General features: G+C 48.4%; 7 protein-coding genes across 7 annotated transcripts; 4 read left to right on the forward strand and 3 right to left on the reverse strand.

The window, feature by feature from the left end:
• The first annotated feature begins 685 nt into the window (after positions 1-685).
• F5147DRAFT_707411 (Endonuclease/exonuclease/phosphatase) lies at positions 686-3,230 on the forward strand. Its single transcript, XM_041438059.1, has 6 exons — positions 686-789; positions 853-884; positions 935-1,002; positions 1,064-1,699; positions 1,755-2,688; positions 2,742-3,230. Exons 1-6 carry the CDS (start codon positions 766-768, stop codon positions 2,875-2,877), a joined length of 1,830 nt encoding a protein of 609 aa, XP_041290241.1. The 5' UTR covers positions 686-765; the 3' UTR covers positions 2,878-3,230.
• Positions 3,224-5,837, reverse strand: F5147DRAFT_707417 (kinesin-domain-containing protein). Its single transcript, XM_041438060.1, has 7 exons — positions 4,558-5,837; positions 4,362-4,505; positions 4,195-4,308; positions 3,689-4,144; positions 3,584-3,631; positions 3,459-3,530; positions 3,224-3,411 (listed from the first exon to the last, which is right to left on the reverse strand). The coding sequence occupies exons 1-7, from the start codon at positions 5,815-5,817 to the stop codon at positions 3,358-3,360; spliced, it is 2,148 nt and encodes a 715-aa protein (XP_041290242.1). The 5' UTR covers positions 5,818-5,837; the 3' UTR covers positions 3,224-3,357.
• A 137-nt stretch (positions 5,838-5,974) lies between these two features.
• On the forward strand, positions 5,975-8,323 carry F5147DRAFT_707421 (mitochondrial ribosomal death-associated protein 3-domain-containing protein). Its single transcript, XM_041438061.1, has 10 exons — positions 5,975-6,108; positions 6,167-6,240; positions 6,292-6,381; positions 6,433-6,534; positions 6,588-6,699; positions 6,748-6,840; positions 6,894-7,173; positions 7,234-7,378; positions 7,433-7,673; positions 7,728-8,323. The coding sequence occupies exons 1-10, from the start codon at positions 5,979-5,981 to the stop codon at positions 7,823-7,825; spliced, it is 1,365 nt and encodes a 454-aa protein (XP_041290243.1). The 5' UTR covers positions 5,975-5,978; the 3' UTR covers positions 7,826-8,323.
• A 1,274-nt stretch (positions 8,324-9,597) lies between these two features.
• Positions 9,598-10,611, forward strand: F5147DRAFT_754311 (beta-lactamase-like protein; the record flags this gene model as incomplete). The annotated part of the gene is made up of 4 exons (XM_041440283.1): positions 9,598-9,950; positions 10,000-10,232; positions 10,291-10,492; positions 10,515-10,611. The coding sequence occupies 4 exons, from the start codon at positions 9,598-9,600 to the stop codon at positions 10,609-10,611; spliced, it is 885 nt and encodes a 294-aa protein (XP_041290244.1).
• A 3,184-nt stretch (positions 10,612-13,795) lies between these two features.
• On the reverse strand, positions 13,796-14,724 carry F5147DRAFT_290176 (ribosomal protein L35A). The gene is made up of 4 exons (XM_041429058.1): positions 14,375-14,724; positions 14,255-14,319; positions 14,097-14,190; positions 13,796-14,044 (listed from the first exon to the last, which is right to left on the reverse strand). Exons 1-4 carry the CDS (start codon positions 14,504-14,506, stop codon positions 14,021-14,023), a joined length of 315 nt encoding a protein of 104 aa, XP_041290245.1. The 5' UTR covers positions 14,507-14,724; the 3' UTR covers positions 13,796-14,020.
• Positions 14,725-14,841: 117 nt separating this feature from the next.
• On the forward strand, positions 14,842-16,991 carry F5147DRAFT_707429 (arginine biosynthesis bifunctional protein ArgJ beta chain). The gene is made up of 4 exons (XM_041438062.1): positions 14,842-16,286; positions 16,337-16,428; positions 16,487-16,733; positions 16,786-16,991. Exons 1-4 carry the CDS (start codon positions 15,258-15,260, stop codon positions 16,819-16,821), a joined length of 1,404 nt encoding a protein of 467 aa, XP_041290246.1. The 5' UTR covers positions 14,842-15,257; the 3' UTR covers positions 16,822-16,991.
• Positions 16,992-18,583: 1,592 nt separating this feature from the next.
• Positions 18,584-20,936, reverse strand: F5147DRAFT_746824 (glutamyl-tRNA amidotransferase subunit A; the record flags this gene model as incomplete). The annotated part of the gene is made up of 14 exons (XM_041439887.1): positions 18,584-18,643; positions 18,699-18,780; positions 18,836-19,019; positions 19,072-19,163; positions 19,221-19,240; positions 19,295-19,346; positions 19,403-19,491; positions 19,546-19,805; positions 19,858-19,972; positions 20,031-20,353; positions 20,406-20,473; positions 20,525-20,646; positions 20,701-20,792; positions 20,843-20,936. The coding sequence occupies 14 exons, from the start codon at positions 20,934-20,936 to the stop codon at positions 18,584-18,586; spliced, it is 1,653 nt and encodes a 550-aa protein (XP_041290247.1).
• Positions 20,937-22,252: the final 1,316 nt, after the last annotated feature.

The raw sequence follows: 22,252 nt of genomic DNA on the forward strand, positions 1-22,252 counted from the left end.
CAAAATACATAAGCACGGGACAGAATAATGGGCAAAAAAATTGGCGAGATAATATGGACGGGTTTCAAGGGCAACGTGTAGACGTAAAAACGGTGTGATCGGGTACTGATGGATCAGACGTGCGGAAGCAACGTGTTTGCGAGTAAGTGAATTATCAAAGGATGACTATAGATGGACGACTAGTGGAAGCCTGTGGCCGCGGAGGTGAAACTTTTGTTAAATGGACTAACATATTTGGGGTGAACTGAAGAGGTAGCCTGCAGGAATCGGATATGGCTGTCAGAGACGCGATGGTCAGTGCTCAGTCAGAAGCAAACGACCACGTACAGGACATACACTTTCAGAGCCTTATCATAGCTTCCAGTACGGCTCTATCTCCTGCGCGGAGAACTCCGTAAAAGGAGGCCATGATCTCAGACTTCTCAGGCTGCTACGGAGTGAGGTATCAAAAGGGCTCCATGACGTGGTCCGCAACTGGTGAAAGATATGCCGAAACCGTTTAGACCGGTTGTTTCAGTGGAAAAGTAAGAGGGCCCTCGAATATTTCTGCCATAGTGCCATCTTCAATAAAATGTGGTAGGAGCGTGCTGCATCGTTGTCGTCTCAATCGATTGGACATGTGACGGAGCATGTGACATTGGCCAGCTCGTTATGCCAAAAAAGGGAAGTTCGATTGCTCTTTCCACTACTTCCTTCTCTCACTGAGTACAGTAGATCCAGTCGAACTCATCCGTAGTAGAGGACACCTTAACGCACTCATGAACCATGCGGATCCTTTCATGGAACATTGTAAGAAATGATCCCAATTCCTTCACGAAAGAATGTACTCTGACATTCTGCTTGGGCCGACAGAATGGTGTTAGAACTCTTCCTCAATATCACCCGTGAGTTATCCATGATTTCCACCTGGTTTCCAAGGGCCTAAAAACCGTAGATGGAATACCTTCACTTCATTTCAGGCAATTCTGGAACATCTCAAGGCAGATATAATCTGCTTTCAAGGTGCGGGTTGTTCATTCATTTCACCTTCCCCTGTCGAATGCCCAAACCTTATCTATCCAAGAAATGAAAACCTCGCGTTCCAACCTGTCACGCTGTGTTGCTTTACCAGACGATTTTGAAGCTTTCTTCTCCTTCCCACAGAATAAAGGAGGGTATAGTGGTGTCGCTGTTTACGCTAACTCCCGCACTGTCATTCCACTCCGGGCAGAGGAGGGTCTCTCCGGCATCTTGCAGCCCAAACCACCTCTGACGTCGGATGATCGGATATCTCGTTCATATCCCTGCGCACATGAAATCGAACTAATGCCGGACGAGCATGGATCAACCCCAAGCGATTTCGCTGCCTTAGATGGTGAAGGCCGTGCCCTGATCATAGACTTTGGCCTATTCGTACTGATCAACGTCTATTGTCCAAACGAAACTTCTGATGCTCGTCTTCCTTTCAAAATAAATTTCCACGTCATGCTGCAAGATCGAGTCGAAAAGCTCATGAATGAAGGCCGGGAAGTTGTGGTCGTCGGTGACATCAATGTTTGTGCAACGCCATTGGACCATTGCGACGGTCATCTTGCTAGTAACACTGCAACTTTCTACGACCATCCTGCTCGTGCGTGGTTTCATAGGTGGTTGAGTCCTATTGGTTGCATGACAGATGCCGTGCGGACATTCTGGCCTGGCAGAAAGGCAATGTACACATGTAAGACGCAAGTGTGGTTGATCTCTTCCCATCTTTAATATACTTTTTATGTTAGGTTGGAACACGAAAATTTCAGCTCGAGAGACCAATTATGGTACCCGGGTTGACTACATTCTCGTTACACCCGGTATACTTCCCTGGATCAAGCACGGAGACATTCAGCCATCACTCAAAGGCTCTGATCACTGTCCAATATATATCGATCTTCATGACGAAATAACAACTGACGCTGGCGAACGATTATTCCTTCGTGACGTCTTGCCAATCAACGGGAATCGGGAAGACCTGCCTCGGCTCGCAGCACGACGATGGGAAGAGTATTCCGGGAAGCAGAAACTACTGTCCATGTTTTTTGAGAAAGGGAACAAGCTGCATCCACCTAGCAATTCTCCGCTTTCGCCCACTCCAGACACACAACTGCCCAGGGATTATTCTGGTGCTGCACAGCCCGATCACACGCAGTCTGCCATTGTTATTCCACTTCCAAATCCCTCGCTGAGCTCTCGTAATTCGGCGTGCGCATCCACGAGCCAGCCACCCGAACCATCGCTACAGTTAAATCCCACTCCGTCACGCCAAACTGTGCCCCCAGCTAGTTCTACCAAACGCAAGTCATCAGACAATGCAGCCAAGAAAGCGCCCAAGAAATTGAAAGGTGGTCAAAGCAAAATCTCCTCGTTCTTTGCGCAACCGACAGTCTCGCATCCTTGCAGCCAGGAAATTTCTCCAAGCGACGTCACCGATTACCAGGACTACATAGACTCCGACCATCAGCTCGCACTCGAGCTTGCCGCTTCACTTGAAAATCCGCTTTCACAGGACTTAGCTACCTCAGCGACGCCTTCAGCTTCGCAAAGTAAAGCGGCGTGGTCACAGCTGATGGCTCCCATTCAACCACCAAATTGTCTTGTACACGGTGAACCTGCAAAGGAGCACACCGTTACCAAGCCGGGTTCAAACAAGGGGAAAACTTTTTTCCTCTGTTCGAGGTCTGTCCCATCATGACCCTTCATTTCGCCTCTATCTAATTCCTTTCATTTAGACCTGTCGGCCCGGGGTACGACAAAGGTAAAAGCGAACGCCTTCGCGAAGAGGTGGATCACCGATACCGATGCAATTTTTTTAAATGGGGCAACGACGTCAGACGGGAAGCCAAAGACAAATTTTCCGCGTCATGAAATCAAAAACGGCCTCGAAGCAAATTACACTGGTTGCATATACACACATACCTCGGGCCACGGTTGCTCTTGTCCTTCATTAGGCATTTGTTTTAGGGTGTCATTGCATGAGCATCAGACACGTGTTTGGTGCGTGGTTTACACGATATAACCACGAGGCTGACATCCATCCACGACAAATCCACGAAGATGATTATACCTTTTGTACCTGAGTGCTATGATCCACAACTCGACGCGCGGATGCGTAGACTATAATGATAATAATATGTTCATTATGTATGCTGCTGGTCCGGGACTATATTGTCCCCTTTAGCGCACGGCAAATACGCTTCACGGCAGCCATCACTTTCTTGACGTTAAGCGAAATGCATAAAATTTTTGCGTACGACACGGCGGCTATATTATAGAATAACAAAATACGAAACGCGCCTGCACGACAGCAGCGACGATGACGTGGGGCGGCAGACATTAGACGGACGGCTAACTTGATCCTCGGATTTGTTTCTTGGCAGTTCCAATCATGGTATTATTTACCTACAAAAGGTTTAGAAGTCACCACATGGAACAACGATGGGGTTCACCTTCGTCGCGAATCGCAAGGAGCAGAGAGACTCATTTAGATGTGCCGCCAGCGGCGAGAGGTTCAAGATCATCTGCCACAAAATCATGTCATACTAACATCTCCATAATCAGATCCCGCGCTTACCAGGGTCTTGGAATTTCCGCTCAACGAGTTTTGCAACAAATACGTCAGCTAGAAACCTCATCAGCGTCGATCAGAAGGCATGGGGCCAAGAAGCCCGCAAATCACCTTTGAATTCCTATATGGAATGTGCTTCTCTCCTTTTTCTGCTTTTTCGCCTAGTGCAGCGATGACGTCCCCAAGCGCACTCAAGCTCTTGTTAATGTTTTGCGTCTCTTTCAGTCGGTCTTTGTCCCCCGCAGCCCCACTCGAGTTGAGGCGCTCGCTACCAGCCAGGTCCACGAGATTGAGGCTGCCTTCACAGCTCTCACCGGTGTGGGTGTTTGTACCAGAGATTCGGAGTGTGAAGACAGAGTGCGAACGCGACGAACGCTCGTTCATCAGGGTAGCTGCCACGGTGCGCCGGGAGTTAGCGACACGGAGGAGGGAGGTAACAGACGCTGGAGATTGCAAAGGCATCACGTTCACATCAGTGACACGAGTACCCGACTTGTCGTGCTTGATCTCATGCTTCTTCTTGTCGAACTCACCCTTGCCGAGGAGGTCGTTGATTGTTTCGTTGTACTGTGCATTTTCTCAATTGGGTCCCTGCAGTATAACGACAAGATACGCACAATCTCGAGGAATTGGCCGTCCATCTTGTACTCCCATCCTTTGGACTTTAGGTCATCGGCAGCTTTGAATACTTGATTCACTGCGCGAGGTATCATACCTGTCGTGGCCTCGGTCTGAAAAAATAGTGGGTGAGACATATGAAGCCTACACGAACAAAAAAGTATACCGATCCGCCTTCCATAGTGAAGGACTTGCCAGAACCTGTTTGGCCATAAGCAAATATGCAGACATTATAACCGTCCACACAGCTCTGAGCGAGGAATGAAATCTCCTCAAAAACTTCGACTTGGGTCGATTCAGGTTCGAATACCTGAGGAAGAGCAACCTCAAGATCGTGCAAGCATTGTTAGGAGAGAACGAACCCGGTCAAAACCAAAGTTGTAGATTTCTTTGCGCTCAGATCCCATGGCGCTGGAGCTCGAAGAGGAAACGACAATCTCCTTGTGGTCCCTTTTGTCAGGAAATGTTATATCAGCTTCCCGTCCCTTTTCCTCGTCATCAGGAGTTAGATTGCTGGTGAACGAAGATGAGGGCGACAAGTCTGATGTGAGGACAGGGCGAACTCGACAGAACACCCGAATGTTGCCCTTGAGCTCCTGAACCATATTGTGCAACTTCCGGCGTACCATCTCGCTTTCCCTGGCGTCTTGCTCGAGGTCCAATATTCGTCGATGCGCGGTTTCGAGGTCGAGCGTCTTGTCTGAGGAGGTGGTCATTAAAGCATCGAGCTGCATCTGCGTAGCAGCCTTCTGTGCCTGGAGAGCATTGATCTGCGCATTGAGAGCAATATGTGAGGTAGACTGATGTGATAGTGTTGCCTTGAGGTTTGACACGTTATCTCTCTCCCTCTCCAAATCACTCTTCGCCAGCCTCAACTCATCTGCAAGCTCTCTTGCCTCTCGAGCTTTACTTTTTGCTTCCATCTCGAGCTCCATAATCTCCTTAGCATGCTTCATGCGCAACTTCTCGATTTCATCGCTTGCGCTCACCAACTCTCTCCGTTTATCAAGCTCAAGTGACTTGGCGTTGGCGAGCTCGAGTGATAGAGCACGATGGTTCGCTTCGAGCTCGGCTACTTTGGCGCGCTCCGCATCCATAGTTTGGGCTAGCCTTTCGGCATTGGCAAGCTGTGTGGATTCGATGGAAGCGACCTGGTTTTTCAGGTCACGGAACTCTTTTGTTTGTAATTCGCTTCCGCTAGCGACTCGCGATGCTGAAACGACACGTCCTGAAGGACGTATAAGTCCTGTTGACAAACCAAGTTGTTTTGGTGGTGCACTAGTTGCACGAGTTGTCCGCCGTGGTGCTGACGTTGATAATTTCGGTGGTTCGGGTCTTGTGAGGCGTTGTGGACCTGACGGCTGTTTCGCCACAGGGCCTGTAATTGTAGTTGGTCTATTGAGAGCGCTTCGGCTGGCAGCTAGAGGACGCGCTGTGGCACCATTACCAATTGCTGGGAGTTTGCGGGGTTGATCAAGAGCCTCTGCATCCAGATCATCTTCTGCTTTGCGTTTGTAGCCCAACGTCGACGTCGACATAGAGAAGCCCAGTGTAGTAGCGATAGAAGGGATTGGCGGGTCTGACGGGTCTGGAGAGGACCTAAGGCGCGGTAACCGCGACATTACGAAACGTTGAATCTGGCCTTACAAACACTTTGGGAAATCAAGTAACATTTTGGCGACGCGTCGGAACACGTGATTTTAAATAACCCCTTCAAGGGGGGTGGCACTCGGATCGCAACAAAATTCATATACCGGAAGTTCATACTTACACTCGTCTTGTAATGCTGACGCTCTCGGTGCGCTGCCAGCGCGTCTCCTGCCAACTGCTTGCTTCGTCGTCCACGAGTCCGCTCGCTCAGACGCGTAGCTATGCAACACAGCCAAAGAAAGGACAGATCGTAAAGCAGGCTTGTAAGTCCGCATTCACGTTAATTTAATATTGAACGTTCAAAATGCATGTGGGCTATAGCGCAGGGATTCAAGGGGAAGAAGAACACTCCTTCGGGTCAGATGGAACATGCAAAGAAGGATAAGAAAATGATGGTCTGTTCTCGTTCTTCGAATATTGATCATAGCCCGACTTCCCTCCGTTAGGCCTTCCAACCGTTGCCCGCCTCGCAACTTCCGCACCCGTTATTTGAGAGTGATTGTCCAGACACCCTTGCCTTGCAGTCATTCCATCCCGTATGCTTCAGGTTTCTTTTTCGTGTATGTTGGATTGATGCTTCTTAACAGGAAATGCTTACGAGGGTTGTCGAGTCTCAAGCACTCAAATTCCCCCATAATGAAAATGATCCCTTCCGTATCTTTGGGTTGCCAAGAAATATCCTTGTCGAGGTTCGTGGAATGTCACATTAACGCACAGGTAAATTGATCAGTTTACTCTTTAGTTCCGCCTGCTTTCCAAGCCCTGCAGCGTTATACGTTCTGTGACAATCGACGCAATTAGCAAGTTAGACGCGGCAAGTGATAAGAACAGCAAGGAGTCTAGGGTTGTTTTGAGTATGCTTCTAGTATACCTGTCACAGGTTTTCATTGACATCTTTTCAGCTGGACCCCAGGGCTGTGGAAAGAGTTATCTTCTCCTACAAGCCTTACAATATTGCAATGCTCGCGATTGGCTAGTCCTCTACATCCCTCGAGGTCTGTGCTTTCCAGACTTCTATCACAAGGCTAATCCCTGATGTCTCCCATAGCAACTAATCTTGTCAACTCCACAACTGCCTACACTTACGATATGCGAACTCGAACATACTCTCAGCCAATCTTTGCTTATCAGACTCTCCAGCGCTTTCTCAAGGTCAATGCACCCCGGCTCGAACAGTTACGCACCCAGACCGAGATAGAAATAGAACGTCGCCCTCCGGTGCCCCCTGGCACACCCCTCGTGGAGCTCATTAATATTGGCCTCAAGGATCAGGGTCATGCTCCGACAGTGCTTGGTGCTGTGCTAGAAGAAATTGGGAAGCAGACAATGTGAGCCATTTCGTCTTCTCCGTGTCCAAGACAAGCATAGTCTCAACGGATGGATCATAGTTTCCCGGTGCTTCTGGCGGTTGATGACTTCCAGGCATTATATTGCAAGTCGCACTATCGTGACCAACATTTTTCGGCTATCAAGTCGTACCATCTTTCAATGCCACGCCTTCTGCTCGAGTACGCATCTGGACAGAAGTCATTTGTAAGTGCCTATGAAAATTTGGGCGCCTCTTTATCTGAATAGAATAAAAATTAGGCCCGTGGTGCAGTCTTTGGCGCGCTCTCGATGAGCAACACAACATTCCCATTACCTCTAGAGCTCCGCGAAGCTCTTTCTCTTGAACATGATCGACCCTATGGATCATATGTCAAGCGACAACCGGAGCTCGTAGAATACGCTCACGGCCTCGAGAGGCTGGCAGTACCCGCTAGCCTGAGCGTGCCCGAAGCAGCATCGGTTTTCGAGGTGTGGATGAAGGACCGGGCAGTGCCTTCAAGTGAGTAATCTTCTTCGTTCATTTGTTTTGGGAGGGTCTGACAATTTAAAACAGAACCCAATGATGAGCTATTTCTGGCAAAATATAGCGAGGCTAGCGGGAATGCAAGAGCGTTTGTTTGGAAGGGATTGTTGTCGTCCATGTCAGCATAGTAAAGCATAACTTTTATATTATCTGGGTGCGCACTATCGATGGTCTGACGTTGCCTTTTTATGAGGGTATTCTGATTCAGTCAGGGAATGCTTTTCTACAAAACCATACTAGAAGCCGTAATGGGGTCTCACTTGAAGAACCTCGCACGATTTTAGCGTGGTTCATTGATGTGCGAACTTGAGCGCGATTTGACAGACTACGCCTTTTGTTGCGCTAGCTATCGAACGGCAAGAAATACGTTACGCAGTGGGTTTTCGGTGTGGTGCTCACAATTCCATTCAAGTTGGCACACATGCACTCACCATGGGGAAAGGCTGCGGCCATGCTTGAAACTATTGTTATTTTTAAGAACAGGTTCCCAATGGTCGATGCATATGAAATCACTCGTGACCTTTCCTGTTTCTTCCTCCTCGTGCACTGAGGCTACGTCATCGTATTTGAGCATACCATTTTGTCCACCACTTTATACACACTAATAGAACACATCATGAACTCTCGCTAATTTTACCCTAAACACATGCCAAGTCATAGATGCCATCTAGGATCTCCTTCTCCTCGTTTTGTGTTGTTGGGTGCATGTCCGTGGCATATCGCGGCCAAATGCACAAATAGCTGGCACAGGTGTGTCCGCGTCTTCTTCAGTAAAGTGAATTGATGCATATATATAACATTTTTATTCTGCGCCTGACGAGAAGTGGGCATCTCGTGCTAGGCTACAAACGCCTTCGCTCGTGCAAATCGTCCAAGAATTTCCGACTCCTGCAGTGCGTATTTGGACTTGTTTTTTTCGCGCATGTACTGACTGAGAACTTGTTGTACAGTGACTGTGATTCATTATGCCTCTGTGTTACCTGATTCACTCCAGTTCGTCTTTCTTGTGTTCACAGCCCGCAATCTTGATTTTTCTAGCACCATCAGGGTTCGCACCAGAGGTCAGGTTTGGAGCTATTAATACAATGAAGAAGTCGCATCGACTTCTGGCCGAACTCCGAAGGTTCTGTAGGCGTCATCAGGGGTATACTAGTACTATTGGGTTTCGCTGTCATATGGCGGGTAGAGGGGACTTCGTCATAAAGGTATCGGCGTCCGTTTTTAATCTTTCTTTAAACTACTCGCCGTTGATCTGCTGATTTGATAAGGATGTCCGCTGTCCGTTTGGACCGTATCGCATCTCGAGCGACCTTGGGAGTTGTGATGGGACCTGTGGTGCCTGCTTTGCTTGTTCGCCTGCGCGCTCCTTCCATAGTACCTTAGAGTGGCCTGGTGCCCAGCAACGGTGAGTCGCCGTCTGTCATTTCGTGGGATGAATGGTCCAAGTGTGGTTCTCATTGTCCACTGTAGTGTCCTGAATTTGCGCTGGACGTCGATCCGTTACTTTGATTGTTGTCCTTACGTCTTACATCTTTCTCCACCGCCAAGATCATTCATTCCCCCTATCTCTGCTTCATTTTCTCCCTGGTCTCTGGTGGACTTGCTTCCAGCTTACCGCTTCATCTCCCCTTATTATGACTGCTTGTCCTACCACCCTTCCCTTGGTCGTAGGGTGGTAGGGACTTCGCGCATCTTTCGCAACTCGACTAATTGAACAGTTTGTGATTGGGGTTCCTGGTTTAGCGTCAAACAGGCTATTAGTGTAACGTATTATGCTGTCAAGTTTGGACTTTGTAGAGACACGGCGATTTCACTGACACCGCCAGCTAACGTCACCTCTTGCTTATAAGGCACGTTTGAGTCTTGATTCTGCTTGTTCCTAACTTGGCCTTCGATACCAATGTCCGGAGAAACGCTTTCACTTCCCGCTCCATCTGATGAACAGGCGTACATGTATGTATCTGCCCTTGAAGGTGGACACATGCACGTTCCTTTGGATTTAATTTTTGCTGGTGATCAACCGGACGAACCGATAGTTTGCCCCTCGCTTGCATTCTTTCTACGTCACTCGAAGAGCAATAAACGAGTCGTTTTCGACCTAGGGATTCGCAGAGACATAAAAGAGTTTGCGCCTGCTGCAACAGAAAGGTTCTTGCCTACTGTAAAGCAGACGGTGGCAGAGTCCTTGGAGGCGGGTGGTGTTCAACCCTCCTCCGTTGACGTGGTAGTCTTGAGTCACCTCCATTGGGATCAGTAAGCCGTTCAGCGTCTAAGGTGGTATGGATTTCCTAATTTCCCCCAGCGTCGGAGATCCCTCCCTATTTACTACAGCCGAATTTGTGCTCGGGGAAGGATCGAAGAAAGCTTTAGCGGACCCTGGCTCCTGCCACAATCCTGCAGCCTTTACATCTGTTCGTGTACCGGAAGACCGTTTGCGTTTTATCACAACTTTGGACCTAAACGTGGCAATCGGTCCCTACCCCTGCGCAATGGATATCTTCGGCGATGGCAGCATGTATATCATTGATGCATCAGGTCTCTCTCTAGTGCACGTATGGGACTAGGGAACATCACTTAGGCTTGTTTGTTGCAGGGCATGTTGACGGGCATATTAACATTCTTGCGCGCACTTCCCAAGATGGTGCTTGGATCCTGCTAGGTGCAGATTCGGCTCATCCCCCCGATCTTATCACGGGGAAAATGCAGATTGCGTACCGTGTCGACCCGAATACGTGCTCGGTGATGTGCGTGCACGAAGATAAGGAAGCCGCAGAGGAGAATATCCGTAGAATGAGGTCACTGTTAGAGGTCCCTGAGGGTGCAGGTTCTGATTTCACATGATATATACTGGTATCAAGAAAACAAGAACAAAGACGTCTTCTTACCGCACATAATACCGCCGCTCGTACCGTGATGGATAGTGGATAACTCCTGTAGTACTAGCACCGAAACGTGCAAGTGTACCTTCACATTGAAAGACAAATGGGCCTCACTTGTCACGGAAGAATCTGCGTGGATAGCTTAGTACAGAACAAGTAGTGTTGGTGCATGAGTACACATAACGTCCAGTAGCGGAGTATGATTGACAACTTCACGGACTCTTACCATATATAGTTATTTCCCTTCGTACCGGCGCCTCTTCCGACTCAGTCCACTCTATCGAGACTCAGACCTGAGGGTACGTCCATCCCATTGTCTCGCTACGACCACTAGACACTAACACGCACTGTAAGAGTGTTTACTGGTGTCTAGGCATTCAATATTAGCCCGTTCCGTCGAGACTGAGGTGCTTATAGTCACTAATGGCGAGGATGGAATACATGGCACGGAAGTCACTCGTGTACTATGCATTTTCCCCCTTCCGTTATGTCTGTAATTCAGATATATCTGCCTTATTCTCCGGCACAATTGTTCAGGCTTGTTTTTGACGAACCCGATCCTGGAATGGAATGTAGATAGTCAAGTCATCATTTCTCAACGACTTAGAGCCGGACACTCCGGAGCTCCCAATCAGAAGTGCATGTCGACACGATCGTTCGCGCAGCTCACTTGCTGCCCATCTTTGGCGAGGCATCTGTCCCAGAGAAAACCAAGTACGTTCCATAAGACTCTAACTCTACTTGAGGCTTACTGCAAGTTCCATGTTAACAAATTCGCAGATCACCATTCCTTAGAAATAGCACCTCGAGTGCATTATTCACAAACTTGGTCGCTTCACTTATGACGGCTGTCCCGGCTTCTGCGGTTTTTTCTTCCCTTCCGGCCATGTGAAGTGACTGCACCACTGCCAGTGCACAACTATTGCAAATACCGACATTCGCGCCTACGAATGGTGCACTATCTCGCACTCACCTCCCTCAAACTTAACACCATAAAATTGACTCTTAATATACATGCAAACCGTTGCACATTTTTCACTCGTTGGAGCTCAAGCGCTCTAATGCACAAGACGACAAGACGACATTGCCTTGAGAACTTTACAGAACAATAACTCACTATCTTAACAATGTCCCTCGGAAGTGGAAATCGCGATGGAAAGGAACGACGAGTCTTCTCATTTTTTTTCGGGATCAATGTTTTGGCAAAGTTCGAAGCAAAGCACTCTTAACCGGCTTTTTAGATCATCCAGCATATCGCCCAACAGGTACAACTCCCCATTGACTCCCCAAAACACTGACAACTGATGTGCATCACACTGTGAGATGCACGGCGTCTCACTATTGATAAAATAGTAACATTTCGCATTGTTTGCTGCCTCAGGCTGCCGCTTCTATCCAATCGTTCAAATTTTCCCCGACGTCCAGGCCGTTGCAAACTACTAAACATGTGATGAGTTTGGTTATGGGATGGACTACTAGGCGCAGATCCTCATAGCCAGCTACCAGGCGGTTCAATTATGGACATGCCCTATGTGGGCTGAACTTCTGAAGGGCGGGTGGGAATGTCCGTACCACAAGTCAATGCTACTTGTCTAGAGACCACAGGATCCGAGTCCTACCCCCGCCGTTCATGCCACATCTGGCTGGTGCATCAAACCAATGAACAAGGCACTACCAGAGGACACTAGAATTGGTAATCATTATATCAAATCTTTGGCCAGGCGCCCCACGTTCGTATTAAGATCCGAGACAGTCCATTTTGATTTGGGAGGTGATTATGTCTTGACCTCGCAACGGTGTTCTGCGTCTTATTTTCCTCAAATGCTCCATTGGCACATTTGCAGCAAAATGATGTTTTCATTTCGGCGAACAGCGTTGGATGACATTGCTAGCACTGCAATTCTCCGTGGAATACGGGACGTTATACTTCGGTGATAACATATATGAAGGTGATCGGGCTGGTCACTGCGAGATCAATCTGATGGAACTAAGTGCACTAATCAGGCACAGGCTAATCCGAGTCAGTAACAAGCTTCACAAAGTATTGCTGAGCACTGCCCTTGTATGAATGCAAAGCAGCATCGCCATCCAAACCATGAAGGCTGGGTGGCACTTTGGTGGATGCTGCTCTGCCCCATCACGCCAACATTCTTGGGGTCGCTTCCCCAATTATTTATTCATGCCCGTTTACAACGGTGAATTAAGGGTTTTTTGGGCTTGGCGGTGTTCTTCAATGCTCCGTTCTGCGAGTGCAGCCATTTCTCCGTGCGTCTTTTCTGCCATCAACACCCTTTAACACCGTGTGGGTTTGATAAAATCCGGAGGTGATGGATTTGCTAGACAACAGTCGTCTGGGCATTCTTCCGGACCCCCTCAACCCCGCTGCAGCCGCAGGTATTGTCCGTCATTGAGCCAAAAATAGACCAACTGGGTCAATTACTCCACCCAGATGTGGAGATGCCCTTCATTAACGAATAAGTACTGTTCTTACTGATGGTAGCATGAACCCCGAAGGCCATCTTAAATTAGGTACAATTAAATTCCCATTGCGACATCATAAAATCGCTCGTCATAATACATACCAGAATACGCCAACCTCGATTGAGACATACATGTCAAATGAAGAGTTTGCGAGCTTTCTCAAACGGAGTGACGGAGTCCACCAAGCTGGTATCCTGCGCCCGCAGCGGCGACTAGTCCTTTATTGGACTGACCGCTAACTTGAATATTAGTGACGTTTGCTATCAAAAGTCTACAAGCAGCTCGCCTAAACCTGATTCGCCTATGGCGCCTACGTTGGCGTCTCTACAAGCGTCTATCTGCGAATGTGTTTGTCTCCTGGAGTCGGGCATTTCCTCCAAACAGACGACTCGCTGTGCTGAGATTGTTTCCTTCCGGCTGGATGGGCGAACCGCACAAGTATACACTGCCACTGCACAAATCCCAAACACCAGCCCTAGTGCCGGTAAAGAATGAGCAATGCCTTGTGATCATGATCACTGCCGAGGCCAAACACCAACCACGACGGTTGTCATTACTCAACAGGCGAAGCTATCGGCTATGATGTGTTTGGCAGCCCACTGGACCTGCTAATACCGCCACTGGGCACGGATGACTTCCTGGCTGCAATGTGGGCATGATCATCAGCTAATTGTCATACATGTGCAGGCAATTCTCTTTTGGAAAACGGCGTTTGAATAACAAGCTGGATTGCCGCAGGGGGGCAGTAGGAACTATCCGGTCCAACAACATGAATTTAGGGACGTTCGCACATTTGATAACGTTTCATGCTGTAGAAAAAGTAAAAGGGTAGGTTAGGAGCCGTTTGTAACTTAAATTCCAATCAGACGTGTCTTTGGATGCGTTTTATAGTGTGCATGCGGCTCATATGACATGTCATACGCAATATGAATACGTAAGATGCGAAGCAGGAGGGTGGTACAATCAAACTGTCGAGGGGTACAGCATCTACATTCGAATCAATATAAGGGTTGGGCAACGAGGAAACAGGGGAACGCACAATGCGGACGCTTTCACCGAATGCGCGTGGAGGGAGGTTGGATCTGAATTTTGATTTCACAACGCCGGAGTTGCCGTGTGGACGGGTGACACGACTGCAATTACAAACACAGTTATGAGGCCAACTGCACTACTGTTGCAAATAACGGACAGACGTACCCCCAAATTACACGAACCTTCGATCCCTGTACCTCCCTCTTAGCTTTGTAGACGTATGCTACACGCTGTATACACAACTGAGTCTATCTTTGGATGTAGAAAAGGGGAATGAATGCGTACCTTGCCGAGGTAGAATTGGGCATCCTCCTTCGTTGTGACACCCTCGATCTGGATGAGGGAGGTGTTGGGGCGAGTGTTGCGCTTAGCACGCTTGTGGCTGAGGACGCGTCCTTTGGAGTAGAGCCTGTGCATCAAGAGGAAGCATGAGTACAGTCTTGACCTTGCACCGAGAAGCACTTCATCCGTATCAGATCTAAGCCATCCACCCTGTTGCAAGCCATCCACTGAGATCTTCGCCAACGGAGTACGCAAATACGACACAGCGAAGCAAGCTAAGTAGATACTGACCTTGTTGAACCCATTTTGCCGTCTAGAAATCTTCCGCCGTGTCGAGGTCGCTGAACTTGAGGATGAATGGAAGGTAGCGTGACAACGTCACAGTGTAGTAACACGTAACACGTGACCATGTCACTTTTCACAAAGTATAAAGGACGTCAAATATCTTGTTGATCTACTAGTCATCGTTGCAGACGTCTAGTGCTGCACTTGACGACGTCTTTACCAGACATTGTCGAGTAACGGAGCGATGGGACATAGAAGCTTTCGTTTTGTATAAGCAGCTGACTGTAGTAGAACTTGTTCTACGATAGCATTGCAGTTTACCACAGAATGAAACTACATCCTTCTCAACTTATCATGTGTCTTCGCGGGATCTTGGCCAATCGTGTTCAAAACTCAATAATAATAACAATAAGACATGACGACTTCAGATGCTCATACTGGCTCTTTTATTGTCCGGCCGCCTAGGCCTTGGTCCGGCCCTTAATCCTAGGCTCACAGCAGTCGAGACTTTATAACCCAAACACCACCGCAACAGACTTTCAAGCACCCTACATATACTCTTCCAAGGCTTCAGTGAGCTCAAAGTCAGTTTGATTGCCAAATGAATCGGGTTGGCCCTTCAGTTTGGCGGCGCTTCTCTTCTACATCCTCGTCTCCAACTTTCGTAGCCAAACCTGCACCTTCCAAAGCACGTCATCATGTCCAAATTCCAGATACTTCCTTTCCACTTGGCTATAGCCTGACTGGTGTACATTGCGGCGTGAAAAAGAATCCATCTGTCCTTGATCTAACAGTTATACTTTCGACCTCTTCAAAACCTACTTCCGCAGCGGCATGCTTCACTCGTAACGCATTCCTTGCTGCCCCGGTGCTTGTCAGCCAGGATGTACTTGAAAAAAGTGCTGGCCATGTCCGTGCAATCGTGACTAACAGTGGATGTGCCAACGCAGTGACTGGCAAGCAGGGTTTGGAAGATGCTTGGGCCATGGTCAAGGCCACCGATGCCCTTCTCCCCAAACGAACCAAGTCAGAGTCTAACGAAGATATCCACGAAACAGTCGTAATGTCGACAGGTGTGATCGGCCAAAATCTTCCCATTTCCAAGATTCTCTCCGGAATTTCGTCTCTTGTACCCTCGAGTCTTGGCTCAGATTTCGCAGCCTGGGAGCGTGCGGCAAAAGCCTTCATGACCACTGATACATTCCCCAAACTCCGTGCTCGGACTTTCAGCCTGGGCGGACAGACGTTCCGTATGGCTGGGATGGACAAAGGCGCTGGCATGATACATCCTAACATGGGTCCCCCCACTAACCCCGGCCAACTTCATGCTACGTTACTGGGTTGTATCTTGACGGATGCTGCAGTTTCTCCGCAAGCCCTACAGTCTGCACTCACGTATGCAGTCGAGCGTTCCTTCAACTCTATCAGTGTGGATGGAGAAATGTCCACGAATGATACGATCGTCGTTCTCGCCAACGGAGCTGCTGCTGGAGAGACCAAGGAGATTGAGGAGCACGATCCTCTGTTCCCGGCCTTCCGTAAGGAACTTACGTCCTTCGCCGCTGAGCTGGCTCAGCTTGTGGTTCGTGATGGTGAAGGCGCAACTAAATTCGTTACTGTGTCCGTAGAGGTCTGTCGTCCTAAGGTTATCTATCTGTTCCATTAGCCTAATATGTGCAGGGAGCACCGACATTTACCGATGCGCATCGTGTCGCATCGAAGATAAGCACATCAGCACTGGTGAAGACCGCATTGTATGGTGAGGATGCAAAGTACGTCAGTTCACCCTTGATCGTGACTTGCCACTGATTTGGACAAAACTTACTTCAGTTGGGGCCGTATCCTTGCAGCAACTGGCTCTGTTCCTTTGTCCACACCCATCGACCCCTACCGCGTGAACGTCACCTTTGTTCCGGCAGACGGTACCACTCCACTTCCAGTTTTAGTGCGCGGCGAGCCCGAGCTAGTGGATGAGGCGCGCGCGAAGGAGATCTTGAGCCAAGAAGATTTTGAAATCAAGGTGGATCTCGGCCTGGGCAGTGAGAGCGCCCAATATTGGACGTGTGACTTCAGCTATGTAGGTTCTGTGTGTTTTCCCTCTAGACGCAGGCGCTGATTCGTGATCGCAGGAGTATGTACGGATCAATGGTGATTACAGAAGTTGAAGGAGTCTGCTGTGTTTGCTCTGTTCGATATGTATGATATCAATGTTTTCTCGTGGCTGTTGGGGTGTGGGATCTGCAAGCCGTCGATTTGATTTCGGATATACTGTCGACACTACTGTGGCCGTGCATTTGATTGTCGCTGCGCAATGAGAACAAGAACATCTCAGGCATGAAGATCACGCTGGACCCTTGCCAACTCTCGATCCGTCCTATTTGTTTTGGCGCATGCTATGTCGCGTCCGGTAGAACTTCGACTCAGCGCGATATCTCCATGTTTTCCAACTTACTCGGCGGAGCTTTGATGACTACCTTCGTGGTGGCGTGCACAAGAACTTCAGACAAGTACGACTTTGGGCGTGACATGAGCTTGTCTTCAAAAATCAAGACGCCTCGTGTTTGTAAACACCTGTGAGCGTATCAACTACAGCCAATACAGCGAATCGTAATGCACGATTTCCATCAATCCCTGATATCATCGATACCAACCCATAGATCCCAACGTGCTACAGATCAGCCATCAGCATCTTGATCAATCCCTCGAGCACCATAAGCTGTCCAGGCCGCTCCGCATTTGCAGAAGCAGTATGAACAAAGGTTTCCATGCGCACAGGATACGGGCTCTTTGCGAATGCTGTGGGTCCTGTGTCTGGAAAGAAGGAACAAAACTAATAGTACTTGGATAACTCAGGAATCTCTTATTTTGTCCTCCATATCCTGTATAACGGTTAACACCGTTCTGGGAGCGAAAAATGTATCAATACGAAGGCGGTCAGATTTGAGATAGCTAAGTCCATGGGATCTGGGCTGCATCGACTCTCGGCGGTGGACATATCCCATAGCTTCATCATGATACACCGTCGATGCCGAATCGCATTCTGATGGTTTGTCTTGTATGTCCCCACCCCCAAGGACCACTGCTATACATACCAAACGGCCCGAATAATTTGCAAATTATATTATCGTAGTGATTCGACTACATGATTTCTACCCTGCTTCAATACTTTAGGAAAGTGATCAATGGAGTGACTTGAGATCAGAATTCAAAAGCACAGCAGTTGCTCTCTTTGTGTTTATCTTCATTAAAGACTCCGTTACTGCAAGATGTAGACAACGACTTGCTTTTACTATGACACACCTTCCTGTGCGTGCACAATTAAAGAGCAAGACTACTAATCCACGCCTGCGGGTTGGCTGCTGATTACGGCTGACCGAAGACGCGGACAGCATCGCACGCGTTTGAAATCCATAATGCTAAATCAAAATCAGCCTCAATTGACTCAGTGTACGCCGTGACTGCTGGTTTTGCCGCATCTAGGTTGCGAGCTATTACATGTATATGTTTCACCCCGCACAGCGATTTCATCGACCTTCGACTTATCATCTCATCGATACGATCCATCCGAACAAACCCCGCGTAGCGACATCCGGCGGCGAAAAATCAGAAACAGAATTGCAAAACGATGTAATTGCTGTATGCTGCGATGCGATGCGCCAGATTTGATGTAGCACGAGGTGCATCTGCGATTGATTCTGAACACGTTCGTTGGGAATAACGATATGATGTGTCCATTCGGGCCGAGTATCCCAGTCCGACTCATCAGTAAGATCCCCCGCATACAGCTGGGGGCGTATCATGATTATATGAAAGTCGATGTGATATAATCGGGAGGTCTATCCTTTATTACGTCTATACGTTCACAACAGCAATTTTGCGGGATGAGGGAAACCATCTTTGTCGCCTGGGAACATCAGCTATGGACGTTTACATCACGTCGACGAGCTGAATGTTGGGGATGATGTAAGGGTCCCGCAGTTGGCGGTACTGACAAGAGACCACTGATCAGCTCTGAGTAGCAAGAATATAGTGCAGGACGTACGTTGGTAGCAGCTTCGAACGCACAAGCATACTTGACAAGGGTGGCCTCGCTGAACCGCCTACCATAGAACGACAAACCAAAGCTAGATAATAAAGAGATAAGCACTCGATATGTAGGTAAAGAACACTATGCCTTACGGGAAGTTCGGCCCTAGCTCCACCAGCGTGCCACGTGAGTTATAGGTAACGTTCGTAGTTGCGGGGTAGTAACCAAGCGGGACTGTGACAATGGGGTACCCAGCGATGGCTGCATATCCTGGTGACATCGAGCTTGGAATGATTAGGGCATCAAGATCATACGTTTCCAAAGCACCAAGGATTGCTGAACGTGTTGTCATGCAATGTAGATGATGACATCAACCGCTGAAACTCACTGGCATTGGATCCATAATAATATTGTTCAAGCAGCGCAGTATAATAATCAGCATCTCCCATGGTGATATTAAGACTCGCAGCACCAAGCCATCTGATTGTTTCAAAAATGGTAAATCAAGTTAGTTCCCATCATGATGGGTCAACTCACGTTGCAATGTTGCGATCAGGCTGTCCAACATAAACCTAGTTAATAATAACACATTTGTGAGTCACAAAACGCACGTAGTCCTCTGGAGGATATGTCTCCGTGAAGTTTATGAGCTGTTGGAGGTTTCTATGAAGCAGCTTATAAATGAGCGACGAAAAGTGATCAAGAGTCTGACAACGCACACAATATGGTTGGGGTTGGTCGTCATTTCGTTGAAGTAGTTTGCGACGTCAAAGACAAAGTCAGCACCGACGACCGGATCCGTGGTGTACTAAGCGAGGAACATTGTGAGTTATCAAAAGCAACAATCAAGTGAGAGCCTCACACCCGCCCCAGTAAAGTTCAAGTATCCAGCGAGGTCTGGAAAATCAGCATTATCCACTATCGTAGCACCAAGTTTCTTGAAAATGTCGATGGATGCATTAAATGCTGTGATTTCTGGACCATTGGTTTTAGACACCGTTATGGCGTTGCGCGGGATGCCAATCTTTGCATTTTGTAGGCCTTCGCTAGTGCACTCGGCTGCATAATCAGGGATAGTTTCGAATGGGATAGCAGATGTATAGTTGTCGTGGGAGTCTTCGCCTGTCGAAATCATCAGACCAATAAGTTTGACACGCATCAGAAACAAACGCGCCTGCAATCACGGACAGGATGTATGCTGCATCCATCATTGTTCGGGTCAAGGGACCAATAGTGTCCTGAGTCTGCGAGATCGGGACAACGAGGTATCTGCTGGTCAACCCGACAGACTGAAATAATAATACAGTTTGTATAGAGCCATAGATCAAAGCAGACACGGAGACATACAGGCTTGATTCCAGTTAAACTATTTCTGCTTGAAGGAGAGATGATAGAGCCAGATGTCTCTGTCCCCACAGCAGCAGCGGCCAAACCGATGGACGAGACGACCCCAGGACCACTGCTGGATCCAGATGGGTCTTGCATCGGGTAGTAGGCACCCATAGTCTGGCCGCCACGAGACGTCCATCCATTCGTCGAGTTCGACGAGCGATAATTGGCCCATTGAGAGAGATTGCACTTCCCGATGATGATTGCACCGGCCGCTTTGAGCTTCGCCGCAACCGTAGAATCGCTCGGCGGAATCGCACCAAGCAGGGCAAAGGAGCCGGCTAATACATATTGAGCTGAAGCGGCGTAATAGATTCGGTATTTGTTACTGACCGGTGTTATTCATCTTATCAAGTGTCGCGATGTTGTCCTTGATGCATATCGGGATGCCATGCAACATTCTACAAAACAATCAGATTGAGGAACGTGGAGATCAGAATAAATAAAAATACCCTCTGGTGGATCCATCCGTTCTTTCAGCGTCTAGAGATGCTGCTATCGCAAGAGCATCGGGGTTGGTCTCGATGACCGCATGCAAAACAGGGTTGACCTCGTCTATACGAGCCACGTATGCCTTTGAAAAAAGAGGTATGAAAATGGATCGAAACAAAAGAGAAAACTCCCATACCTTGACAAGGTCTACACTGGTGAACGTGCCAGCCGCAAGACCAGATTGGAGATCGTCAATTGTCGCGTATAATAAGTCCGGCAGGGCCTGTCCTAAGACGACTATTAGTTTTCGAGATAGAAGATCACGGGTCTTGGCATACCATTCCTGGGACTGGTTCCATAAGTGACATAGGCTAGCCCGGAACCCACCGACAGCAACGTTGAAAACACCAAGCTGAGCTTGATCGCAAACATAGTGATTATTTCCACGCAGAATTTTGCGTATGCAATACCGTCATATATACTGTCCATGGGCTTCAGGACATGTCATGGAATAAAATCGGTGTCAGCATACGTCGCAAGTATCAGCGATAAGGTGAGTAATATTCTGCACGTACATGAGGCATATGAAACACTTGACCAGTTGGCGGAATCATGTATCAGGAGGTGTCGCGTGGTATCGACACCCAAATAAGAGTTACGTGATCTTATCTCCAGCATGATGCTCCTCTCCTCGTGACCAGGTACCCAAGGCTATGTTCAAGCCTTGACGGTATGCCGAAGCCGTGGCTTGAAATTCTGGATACAGAAATGAGAGGAAGTGAAGGAACTCCTTGACACAACGAATGTGTGTTCTTGAAGACAGCGCCCTTCCGCGGGACTCCGGATAGTGCCAGGTCATAGTACTTTGTGGCCGAGTCACAGAAGTGATCAGTTGCAGGAGCTGTAGATCTCTCACCTTCTGCACTTCCAGAAAGTACAACGTGCCACCGGCACGATAGAGCACCTTTACATAACTGAGTTAATAAGGCTTTTGCCACAAGATTCTGGAGTTTCTCGTTGTTCGAAACTTCGCGGCGAATTGAATGAACACGAAGGTTTCCGAGTCGGCAACGTGTCGCAATGCATCCGCGACGCTGAAACTGCCGGAATCGCTGATGGGGACGTCGGCTGCGTGGGTTTGGTACATGTAGAGTATATCATTGTACTAGGCTGGAGTTGAACGTTAACTTTGCATTAGGATTGGCCCGCGGGCCGTCTGCAACCGGCCGCCGGCATGCCACATGCACGAACCTCTCATACTTCTTCGATGCACGGCAGATGGGCCCAAAACTCCTCATTCTCCAACTCTTCGTACAGGATGATGAAACGTTATCACTTCTAGGGAATTTTACGTATGCCTTCGTTTTCTCGAAGCATGATTCGGACGCAGTTGAGCATGGCATTCGGGTGATGTTTGTTTTGCGTTGACTATTTGCAGATTAGCTCGAGACTGATCAAGTAGTATCACTAGCACGGATCCATATGCGTTATGCTATACGTACCGAAGATTCACGTTACGAGGGGGCTCAAAGGGGCTCATCAGTGATGCCGCCTCATCGGCATCAGATTTCGAAAGTATTTCTGTCCAAGATGTGATTGATAACCGGTACATACGATGCAACAATTCCGTATCTGATGATGATATCACGATTCATAACGACTACAAGGAACGGGCGGCAATCTCATCGATCGCTTCCTCTCTCTCATGCCCCTCTCCGCGAACACGGCAACGTTCCCAGGCATCTCAG

This window comes from Suillus discolor (genome assembly GCF_016758755.1).
Source record: "Suillus discolor strain FC423 chromosome Unknown F5147scaffold_47, whole genome shotgun sequence".
NCBI classification, from domain to species: Eukaryota; Fungi; Basidiomycota; class Agaricomycetes; order Boletales; family Suillaceae; genus Suillus; species Suillus discolor.